Source organism: Engraulis encrasicolus, chromosome 16, assembly GCF_034702125.1.
Source record: "Engraulis encrasicolus isolate BLACKSEA-1 chromosome 16, IST_EnEncr_1.0, whole genome shotgun sequence".
In the NCBI taxonomy this organism is placed as follows: domain Eukaryota; kingdom Metazoa; phylum Chordata; class Actinopteri; order Clupeiformes; family Engraulidae; genus Engraulis; species Engraulis encrasicolus.
In genome coordinates, this window is record NC_085872.1 from 51,797,270 (window position 1) to 51,809,300 (window position 12,031).

At 44.4% G+C, this 12,031-nt stretch overlaps 1 protein-coding gene across 2 annotated transcripts in view; it reads left to right on the forward strand.

Moving 5' to 3' along the window:
- LOC134465900 (RNA-binding protein MEX3A-like) overlaps positions 1 to 11,479 on the forward strand; it is a 19,733-nt gene extending 8,254 nt beyond the window's left edge. The window contains exons 5-11 of one of the 2 annotated variants that reach the window (XM_063219793.1): positions 1,085 to 1,259; positions 2,091 to 2,168; positions 3,677 to 3,856; positions 5,453 to 5,653; positions 6,892 to 7,107; positions 8,187 to 8,381; positions 10,856 to 11,479. In XM_063219793.1, the coding sequence (XP_063075863.1) occupies positions 1,085 to 1,259; positions 2,091 to 2,168; positions 3,677 to 3,856; positions 5,453 to 5,653; positions 6,892 to 7,107; positions 8,187 to 8,381; positions 10,856 to 11,034 (1,224 nt within the window). In that variant the 3' untranslated portion in view covers positions 11,035 to 11,479. The remainder of the gene's footprint in view (positions 1 to 1,084; positions 1,260 to 2,090; positions 2,169 to 3,676; positions 3,857 to 5,452; positions 5,654 to 6,891; positions 7,108 to 8,186; positions 8,382 to 10,855) is intronic. The other variant, XM_063219794.1, reaches the window with a different exon arrangement.
- The last annotated feature ends 552 nt before the right edge of the window (positions 11,480 to 12,031 follow it).

The window sequence follows — 12,031 nt, forward strand, 5'->3', positions numbered from 1 at the left end:
ATGACATCCCAGTATTCAACGTGGACCGGACTTCTGTAAAATATTTCCCATGACATTTTTTTTTCTATTATACTTTGGCCCTAGCCTCGCGCGCCATCCTACGTACTTCTGCCAACAGATTCGCTCCGCGTACACAAACAAAGCTAGCTTTTCGCTTGCTCGCCTACTCGCCACTCGTTCATGGAACGTCCGCTGAAAGTTCCCGCGGCTTTAACTACCAATGAACAGGCGAGAGGTACCGAACTCTGCATTCGAATTGGTTACTCGCCTCGCTCGAAGATCAAATATTTTCAACTCGGGATCCGCCCACATCACATCGCTTGTATAGTACTCGCCTGCGAGTCTCGCTGGAACACATCGACATTCTATTGACTTCATTCGCTGAGCGAGTAACTAGTAGCGACATGTGTGTACGGCCCTTTATTCTGGGTCCTGGTCTCTGGGGAGCGATATTGGCCGGCAGGATCTGGCCTCCCCAAAAAAACAGCCAATAAGCGAAGAGACGCCTGAATTATGTTGTTGTTGAACTGAACTGTCGGCAATTGGGTAAGAGCTGTCCAATCATTTCAAACCAGAACTGACTGCAAACTTCCCGCTTCCTGCAATCGCTTCAGATCAAACAACCTCCAGACCATGAGTACGAAATGAAATGGTGGTATTATGGGATGGTCAGGACCAGGCTAATTTGTCCTATGGTGCGGTAGACACTAACATCCCAATCGCCCTGTTGTCTCTTAGGTTACATTCCAACCGCCCTGTTGTTTCCTAGGTTACATTCCAATCGCCCTGTTGTTTCCTAGGTTACATTCCAACCGCCCTGTTGTTTCCTAGGTTACATTCCAACCGCCCTGTTGTTTCCTAGGTTACGGGGATGCCAGAGAACGTGGAGCGGTACACATTTACATCCAAAGGTGTAGGGACATTTCAATGGCAAATTGTCCAGGAATGCTATTTTTGCATTATATTAGTGAAAAGGTGGTGGGGACGAGCTAGGTTTATCTCAAAAGTGGTATGAACATGTCCCCACCATCCACACCTAAAATTACACCCATGCTTACATTCCAATCGCCCTGTTGTTTCCTAGGTTACGGGGATGCCAGAGAACGTGGAGCGTGCCCGTGAGGAGATCGAGACCCACATCACGCTGCGCACCGGAGCCTTCGTGGACCTGCTGCAGGCCTCGCAGGACGGAACCAACCACCACCACCACCATCACCATGACGACTTCCACTCCAACGGCACCGACGTCAGTCTAGAAGGTGCGTTTGAAGATTGAAGCCTCTGAGGGACAAAATTAAAATCTGGAATGACGTTATGGGCCCAACTGAAACTGTTCGTGCACACACTTAATACTCAAAGTCAATTTTCACTAACACGCGCTAATTCAGTGCCAACTAGCGGCGTTTTTTTTTGCAGATGCCTGATGCTGAAAAAAAACTAGCATGTGTATCAGATGCCAAGTAGCGGCGTTTTTTTTTTTTTGCAGATGCCTGAGGCTAAAATGCTAAAATGCAAACATGCAGATCACCTCAGTTGGACCGCCTGTTGCCAAATGAGATACTGATGATGAACATACTTCCATTCAAATGGTGTTGATGCTAAAATGGGGGAAACTAGCATGTGTATCAGATGCCAACTAGCGGAGGTTTTAGTTCGGCGGGTTGGAGCCCCTAGTGGTGAACTATTGCAGATCGCCTCCGTTAGACCGCCTGGTGCCAAATCACATCTTTTGATGAATATACTTCCAGTCAAATGGTGTTGGTGCTTTTAGCATGAGGAAACCTTTTCCAACTAGCATGAGGAAACCTTTTCCACCTAGCATGAGGAAGCCTGTTTTGAAGACACTGCTTTAAACCAATGGAATAGAGAGCTTTGAAGGCATGTCGAAAACACAGAACGTACGAGTAGTGTTTTTATCATCGTAATAGATCAGTTCAATAGCCACGTCTTATAATGGATTTTAATGGGAGAAAAGACTACACACTAGGCTACCTGAAGATGCCATTTTTTGTAGTTCAATAGCCATGTCTCAATGTGTTTCAATGGAGGAAAAGACTACAGATGGCTAATTGTCCTGTTTCTTCTTGTAGGTCTGGGTGGTTTGGGGGCCGCCAGCCCTGCTATGCTCTGGTCTCGAGCCACCAATCACCACCACCACTCAGCAGCAGGTACACCAATTAAACACCAAATCTATAGATCTGTCCATCTATATATCCATATAGCTATCTATCTATCTATCTATCTATCTATCTATCTATCTATCTATCTATCTATCTATCTATCTATCTATCTATCTATCTATCGTTCTATCTATCTATCGTTCTATCTATCTATCGTTCTATCTATCTATCGTTCTATCGTTCTATCTATCTATCGTTCTATCTATCTATCGTTCTATCTATCGTTCTATCTATCTATCTATCGTTCTATCTATCTCTGTCGTTCTATCTATCTATCTATCTCTGTCGTTCTATCTATCTATCTATCTATCTATCTATCTATCTATCTATCTATCTATCTATCGTTCTGTCGTTCTATCTATCGTTCTATCGTTCTATCTATAGACCCCTTGCACCTCCCTTGACAACCGTCGTCAGGACGAACTCGGAGGACAATCGCGCTCCGAACTCAGTGCGCAGCCCGTTGGAATTACTGCAGATCAGTGGTCGGCAATTTCGTTTGTATACGGACCAATTCCCGCCCTCAGAATTAAAATAATCATATTCTGGGGGAAAAAAACTGTATCTGAACTTGACGGTACTGATAGTCCTCTGTAGACTTCCGTATAATAAGACGGCATTGAAATGTATACACAGGTCTAACAAAGCAAGCGAAATGGATTTGAGCCTACAGCTCGAGTGTGTCAATTCAGTTCAGTGGTCCTTTTGGCGAGAAAGTTTGAAGCACAACGGAAGTCTACAGAGGAATATCGGTACTGTCAAATTCAGATACTGTTTTTTTTTAAGAATCTGATTGTTTTAATTCTGAGGGCGGGAATTGGTCCGTATACAAACGAAATTGCCGACCACTGATCTGCAGTAATTCCAACGGGCTGCGCACTGAGTTCGGAGGGCGATTGTCCTCTGAGTTCGTCCTGACGACGGTTGTCAAGGGAGGTGCAAGGGGTCTATATATCGTTCTATCTATATATCGTTTTATAAATCTATCGTTCCATCTATCTATCGATCTCTATTTATCTATCTATCTATCTATCTATCTATCTATCTATCTATCTATCTATCTATCTATCTATCTATCCTTCTATCATTCCATCTATCTATCTCTATATTCTATCTATCGTTCTATCTATCTATCTATCTATCTATCTATCTATCTATCTATCTATCTATCTATCTATCTATCTATCTATCTATCCTTCTATCATTCCATCTATCTATCTCTATATTCTATCTATCGTTCTATCTGTCTATCTATTTATCCACCAACCACCACTCAACATCAAGTCAATCGATCATCAATAAATCATCTCTCTAATTTCATCTCTCTAATTTCATCTCTCTCTAATGTCATCTCTCTCTTCTATAAACTGCTTGATCTACTCTCTCTGAATGGTTGATGTTGCATAATGACTATGGCTCATTTCTCTTCCCCTCCCGCTCCCCCTCTCTCTCTCTCTCTCTCTCTCTCTCTCTCTCTCTCCCCCCGCTCCCCCCAGGTCCTCCTCCTCCTCCTTCTCTCTCCGGCTCCCGTAAACCCTCTTGCTCCGCCTACCCTCCTCCTCTTGACTCCTCCTCCTCTATGACATCAGCGGTGACCTCATCATCGTCGGCCGTGTCCTCGTATCCCCATCGGCAGGAGAGTCCCACGAGCCCCTTCAGCACCGGCAGCAGCAGCGGTAAATAACTACGCCTCCATGTTTGTAGTTCAATAACTACGCAGCTCCATCTTTGTAGTTCAATAACTACGCAGCTCCATGTTTGTAGCTCAGTAATGGGCAGCAGCAGCGGTAAATAACTACGCAGCTCCATGTTTGTAGTTCAATAGCTAGGCCTCCATGTTTGTAGTTCAATAGCTAGGCCTCCATGTTTGTAGTTCAATAGCTAGGCCTCCATGTTTGTAGTTCAATAACTACGCCTCCATGTTTGTAGTTCAATAACTACGCCTCCATGTTTGTAGTCCCTTAATGGGTTGGTTCCCCCAACCCAGAACCATACAGAGGGAGAGTTACGCAAATGGAAAACCAGGAAAGAAATTGCAGCCCCGCTTTTCAACGAGATCGTGCCTAAAGCGGTTGTCTTTCCATAGACTCAACATAGAACCACCACATAAAAAGCCAAAAATAAGGACTAACGAACTATACTGCGGGGTATAATCACCACAAATATGTAAACTATCAACTGTCTCGATAATGATAATCACAACAGTTTTACCACCTGTGATATTTATCTGAAGTTATTACTACGAACAGCAAGTGTTGTCATATTCCCTGCATTGCATCGCATTGCATTTGCTGTGTGCTACGCCCACTACTAGGCACTAACATTCGCAACGCTGAGCAGTTCCGAGACGCTAAAACAGCTAATTTTGCTAATGTGGAAGTCGGCCTTAGGACACAGTGGAGATTGCCCGACTCTCCCTCTGTATGGCTCTGCCCCAACCTATAGAGCAGTGTTTCCCAAACAGGGGGCACACTGAAGGGGGTACTTGGAAAAATTCTTAAAAAAAACAAATATGGTACATAGTCACATTGGGATATAGAGCATGAGTGAGGGGGTACTCATGGTATGACAAAGGCTTAGGGGGTACGCATGACAAAAAAGTTTGGGGGACACTGCTATAGATGACGCAATACCTCCTTTACGGAGTTTGACTGGTGTGTGTTGGTGTGTTTGTTTCAGGTGGTGCTAACGGAGGTGGATGTGTATTATATTTCTATTTATATTCATATTTTATATTTTTCTTTTTGTTGTCGGTGGTAACGGAGGTGGATTCTCCTTCGCTCCCCCGACCTCCCATGTGTATTATGTCGTCCTCTATTTCCATTTACATTTGGCTGTTGTATGTGTTTGTTTCAGGTGGTGCCAACGGAGGTGGATGTGTATTATATTTCTATTTATATTCATATTTGATATATTTCTGTGTGTGTGTGTGTTTCAGGTGGTGCCAACGGAGGTGGATGTGTATTATATTTCTATTTATATTCATATTTTATATTTTTCTGTGTGTTGTGTTTCAGGTGGTGGTAACAGAGGTGCATTCTCCCGTCCTCCTGTGTATTATATTTCTATTTCTACTCATATTATATGTTTCCGTGTGTGTGTTTCAGGTGCTAACGGAGGTGGATGTGTTAATATTTCTATTTATATTCATATTTTATATTTTTGGTTTGTTTGTTTCAGGTGGTGGTAACAGAGGTGGCTTCTCCCGTCCTCCTATGTGATGTGTATTATATTTCTATTTACATTTGTCTGTTGTATGTGTTGTGTTTCAGGTGGTGGTAACGGTGGTGGCTTCTCCTTCGGTCCCGACCCGCTCTCCGCTCCCCCGTCCTCCTCAGATGAGCTGACTCAGCATTTCGATTTCTCCTCCTCCAACATCTGGTCTCCCTTCACCAACGGAGCAGGAGCAGGAGCAGGAGGCGGGGCTAGCGGAACACCCGTGGTGGCCCCTCCCACTTCCTCGTCCGCGTCAGGTCAGTTTGGTTTCCCACATAAATAAAGTTTAAGGTCCTTGTAGCGAAGGGGAGTAGAGTTGCCCGGGTGGGACTCGAACTCAGACCTTCTGGAATAGTAAACCGGGGCTCTGATCGCTACACCAAAGAGCCAGAACACACTCACAACCCTAGTGACTCCATCACACTCCTCAATATGCTTGCCGCCAGCTTCAGCCAGCCTGTGTGCGATCGACCTGCTTTAGAATCATGTATAACAGTGGCGTAAGTAACAGGAGGTCAGAATGGAAAGTCATGGCAATGTACCATTTTGCATGCACAGACATGGAAGTCTGGGAAGTCATGGAAAATCATGGAATTTTATATCTGAATTAGAGATGTCTGATAATATCGGCCCACAGATATTATCGGCCCGATAATAGCATAAAATGTAATATCGGTCAACATCGGTATCGGATTTTTGACCAATCAAAACCGATATAATAATGCTTGAATTACTGTACACTTTTCTCCTTAATTTTTGTTTCTATTTTGCACAGACAATGTTAATTTTGGAAAGCTTTGTTTCATTCGAGAATGCATCTAGTGGGGCATTACAATAAAATTAAGCATATTTTGTTCCACAACAGCAGATTTGTAATGTTACCTAACATTTGTTATGAAGAAAAATAACCCACATATATCGGCATCGGTATTGGCCGATATCGGAATGAAAATTGAGAGTTGGACCAGAGATACTCTAGACAGAGATAAGTCATTCTAGTTAATTTCTGGTATCCACTTTCTGTCGAGTGAACGCCCCTTTAGGAGACCTTCGATTAGGAGACCTTCGGAGTCTTCAGGTTGAGAATAAATGGAGTCCCCTTAGCACTGTAGATGGCGGTAGCGCACGTCTTGTGCAAACACCTCAAAAATAGAAGAAGAAGGAGGGGACAACGCCCCCTTAGGAGACCCAACTTGACCACACACTTTTGCATTGGGTGGGTGGGTTTCGAAGCCTCTTTATTACTCCACCCTCTTTGGTTGGACAATATCGGCATATCGGCAAAAAAGCCATTATCGGACATCTCTAATTTGAATTAGAGTGGGAAGCCTGCAACACGTACGATACTGACGGCATCATCTTGGGCTCTTGTGTCTTTCTAATGCCTTTATTTGCAGCGCCTGCATCAGTTAGCCGTTTGTAGTCTTTTCTCCCATTGTAACCTATTATAAGACGTGGCCATTGAACTACAAAAATGTCTTGTCTTTCTTTGCAGTGCGCCGCAACAGCAGCGCGCTGACCCCGCGGCTGTCCCCGACTTTACCCGGCGCCGACCCGGCAACCATTGTGACATCATCCTCGTCGCCGTCCTCCGTCGGAGGGGGAGGAGGGGTGGGGCTTGGAGGGCTGGAGACACACCCCCTGGCCCGGCGAGCCCAATCGGACCCGCTCAGCACCCTTGCGTGGCTACAGACCACCAATGGCGGAGGAGGTTGGTGTTTATTTGTAGTCTTTTCTCCCATTGAAAGCAATTGTAAAGCTTGTGCTGTTAAACTACAAAAGTGGCCTCCAGGGTTAGCATGTTGTGTGTGTGTGTGTAACTTCGGCGCCACCTGGTGGAGCAGAGCTACACACACTACCGTCCTGGTACACAGCCATAGAGCACAGCATGGCTTCAGACAGGAAATAGACGGAGCATTTATTGCTTCTGTTTGGCCTCATCACCCAGAAATTCCTTCAAAAACTAAAGAGTCAATATAGTCTATAATCTGTCCTCTGATTCCTCAATGCGAGCTACTGTTGATGTTTAAGCAATATTATTACATTAAATATTACTTATTTTTGGCTTTTTATGTGGTGGTTCTATGTTGAGTCTATGGAAAGACAGCCGCTTTAGGCACGACCTCGATCTCGTTGAAAGGCAGGCGGGGCTGCAATTTAATTCCTGGTCCTCCATTCGCGTAACCGTAGAAAATAACACGAGAGAGGACACAGCAATTTGCGACAGCACTGGGAAATGGCAGCTGGAGCTTCCCAACTTCCGTAGGTAGTTTAGGTACCTTCAGGCAATGCAAGTCAATGTAGAACACGCCCACCCCTGTTTGACTAAAACTGTGTGAATATGAAGTAACACATTAATCAAAGACCAGATTTGAAATGTCAGGCTAAATATCTACTTAAATCATATGAGTCGATAAAATACATTTAAAAAGCAAATAATATCTTTTATGAACATAGCTAGCAACACACTTCAACTATTGTCCTTGTATAGTGTGTTGATGGACATTTTCACATGATTAAGCCATTTTTGACAGAGGTGAGCCTCGTTCTCCGTTAATTTCCATTTCTCTGATCTACCTACAGATAATGGCCGATACAGATTGCCGTAAAAAGGGGGGCGGGGTCCTCTCTAGTGTTATTTTCTACCTCCATTCGCGTAACTCTCCCTCTGATGTTCTTCTGTTTTCTTCTTGCAGGCTCCACCTCCTCCTCCTCCTCCTCTTCCTCCTCCTCCTCCTCCTCCTCTTAAGCACTACTCACCCCTGCTATATGTTTTCTGTTCTCTTCCAGGCTCCTCCTTCTCCTCCTCCTCCTCGACCGGTTACTCCTCCTCCTCCTGCTCCGCCTCCTCTCTACCCGGCGGCTCTCCCACCGAGTCGGAAGGCGGAGGCGGCGGAATGTCAGGAGGAATTCTGGGAAGGCTGAAGTCCTGCAGTGTCAGTGGCGGGACGACAGGAGGGCTGGTGGTCGGTGGAGGCATTGGAGGTGAGTGAGGAAGCGGCCGCCATTTTTGTAGTTCAATGGGGCACCTAAGTCTCCACCCCTTCCGGGCGGCTTCTGGGGCTGGCAACGGAAAAACTTTTGACTGGGCTGTAATGGACTGATCAAAGCTATTTTCCGACCCACCTCGCATTTCCCCGTCGATCACACATATGCTGTGCCTCAGAATTAATAACAACCAATGGTGTGCTTGTTGACTTCACTTGGCAAGCGATTTTTGAGTTCGTGTGCAAAAATATGTAATTATTTGGACTACACAACAGACGTCGCATGTCCGACGTGCAGCCACTTAAGCCACGGTGCAGCGGTAGGGTTGGCTGTGCCTCGGTTCACGTCAGATATGCGAGGCGCAAGTGTAGTCTCCAACACAGTTTTGCACAAAAGCTAAAATAACGTTTCTTGCGTGCCGAAAATGAGTGGTCTTACGACGCAAATCCAAACATTTCAAATTCACTGTCATCATATGTGAAATCCGGAGCACATGCCAAACGGGATGAGGATTTAGCTTGACTCGCTCCATTAACTCGCATTCAAAATTTTGCGAGCTCCTGCCCCATGGATCGGAAGTAGAAGGGCGTGACTTAGGTGCCCCATAGCCGTGTCTGATCATGGGTTTCAATGGGAGAAAAGACTACACACAATGGTGGTCTTCTCTCTCCTCTTTCTTCTGTCCTCCATTCAGATATCCTCTTGTCTTGTCTTGTCTTGTCTTGTCTTTTCTTCTCTTCTCTTCTCTTCTCTTCTCTTCTCTTCTCTTCTCTTCTCTTCTCTTCACTCACCTTTATTCAGATCTCTTCTCCTCTCTTCTCCTCTTTTCTATCCGGTCTTCTCTTCTCTTCTCTTCTCTTCTCTTCTCTTCTCCTCTCTTCTCTTCTCTTCTCTTATCTTCCCTTCTCTTCTCTATTCAGATCTCCTCTATTCAGATCTCTTTTCTTTTATTCTCTTCTCTTCTCTTGTCTTGTCTTGTCTTGTCTTGTCTTGTCTTATCTTGTCTTCTCTTCTCCTCTCTTCTCTTCTCCTGTCTTCTCTTCCCTTCTCTTCGCCTGTCTTCTCGTCTCTTTTCTTCTCTTCTCTTCTCTTCTCTTCTTTATTCAGATCTCTTCTCTTTTCTTCTCTTGTCCTCTCTTCTCTTCTCTTCTCTTCTCTTCTCTTCTTTATTCAGATCTCTTCTCTTCTCTTCTCTTCTCTTCTCTTCTCTTCTCTTCTCCTCTCTTCTCCTCACTTCTCCTCTGTTCTCTTCTGTTCTCTTCTCTTTTCTTTTCTTCTCTTTACTTCTCCTCTCTTCTCTTCTCTTCTCTTCTCTTCTCCTCTTTCTCTCCTCTCTTCTCTTTTTTCCTCTTCTCTTTTCTTTTCTTCTCTTCTCCCCATTTCTTCTCTTCTCTTTTCTTCTCTTCTCTTCTCTTCTCTTCTCTTCTCTTCTCTTCTCTTCTCTTCTCTTCTCTTCTCCTGTCTTCTCCTCTCTTCTCTTCTCTTCTCTTCTCTTCTCTTCTTTATTCAGATCTCTTCTCTACTCTTCTCTTGTCCTCTCTTCTCTTCTCTTCTCTTCTCTCCTTTATTCAGATCTTTTCTCTTCTCTTCTCTTCTCTTCTCTTCTCTTCTCTTCTCTTCTCTTCTTTATTCAGATCTCTTCTCTTCTCTTCTCTTGTCCTCTCTTCTCTTCTCTTCTCTTCTCTCCTTTATTCAGATCTCTTCTCTTCTCTTCTCTTCTCTTCTCTTCTCTTCTCCTCTCTTCTCCTCTCTTCTCCTCTGTTCTCTTCTGTTCTCTTCTCTTCTCTTCTCTTCTCTTCTCTTCTCTTCTCTTCTCTTCTCTTCTCTTCTCTTCTCTTCTCTTCTCTTCTCTTTTTTACTTCTCCTCTCTTCTCTTCCGTTCTCTTCTCTTCTCTTCTTTACTTCTCCTCTCTTCTCTTCTCTTCTCTTCCGTTCTCTTCTCTTCTCTTCTCTTCTCTTCTCTTCTCTTCTCTTCTCTTTTCTTTTCTTTTCTTTTCTTTTCTTTTCTTCTCTTCTCTATTCTAGGTTCTTTCTCACCTTTGGGGACTGGTGGCGGTTGTGACTTTTTGTTTGTTTTCAACAATAAGATAAAGGAGAAAAGTTTGTTTTTTTCAGAGAAAGAACAAGGAAAAATGATTAATTGATTTTAGATTTTAATTCCAACTCTTCACGACTGAATAGCAAATATAGCATCTCTACCTTCCTGATTGCTAACAGTCCTCTGCTCTCCCCCTCTCTCCCCCTCTCTCCCCCTCTCTCCCCCTCTCTCTCCTTCTCTCTCTCGCTCTCTCTCTCTCTCTCACTCTCTCTCTCTCTACACTCCCTTTTTTATCTCTCTACACCCCCCTCTTTCTCTCTCTCTCTCTCCCTCTCCCTCTCTCTCTCTCTCCCTCCCCCTCCTGCAGAGTGTGATGAGATTGTATGAATGAATCTAATGATGTCTTTCTGCTTGCTGTTCCCCTCCCGTCCAGCAGGTGTCTCCACTCGTGACTGCTGTGTGTGTTTCGAGAGCGAGGTGACTGCCGCCCTGGTGCCCTGTGGCCACAACCTCTTCTGCATGGAGTGCGCCGCCCAGATCCTCCAGCAGGAGGCGCCAGTGTGCCCCAAGTGCAGGACGCCGACCACGCAATGCATACGCATCTTCTCATAGGAGACGCACGCACACACACACACACACACACACACACACACACACACACGCGCGCGCATATACACACACACACACGCATATACTCACACACACATGCATACGCATATTCACACACACACATACTCACACTCACGCATATACTCACACACACACACACACACACGCATATACACACACACGCATATACACACACACGCATATTCACACACACGAATATATACACGTACACACACACACACACTCTAATACACACACAACGCATCAGGATATTCTCATGAGATACACACACACACACGCACTAATACAGTCATACACACACAGACACACACACACACACGTCAAAAACAAACCACACGCAAAAAAAGCAACAACAAAAAAGTTTCTCTCAGACATTTTGGGAACCAGTGATTTGCTTCCAGTCGGATATTAAACCTTTTCTAGATTATGATGCCACCACCCTCCTCACAACAACACAGACACCCTCCGGCCATTTCTGTAGTTCAATAACCATGTGTTTTAATGGCTTTCAATGGGAGAAAAGACTACAGTTGGAAACATTCAGAACAACACATCCCAAATCCATTTGGAAACCCAGACTAGATTTACGCTAGCAACTTGCTACCCTTCAAAAATGAAGAGGCAAAAGAAAATGATATTTAAAAAAAAGAAAACGTTGAAAAGACATTGGAGGAAAACAAACAAAGAACAAAAACACAATACCCAAGCCATTTTTGTAGTTCAATAGCCATGTCATATAATGGGGTTCAATGGGAGGAAAGACTGCAACAGTTCCTCACAAGAACTTTCATCTCAATGGGGGAAAAGACTACACACTACGTACAAATGGCTAACTGAGGAGGCCATTTTTGTAGTTCAGTAGCCATGTCATTTAATGGGTTTCAATGGGAGGAAAGACTACAACAGCTCTAAACGAAAAGAACTCTGATGTCCTCACTAGAACTATTTATCTTGAAGAACAAGGAACTGTGAAAACGAG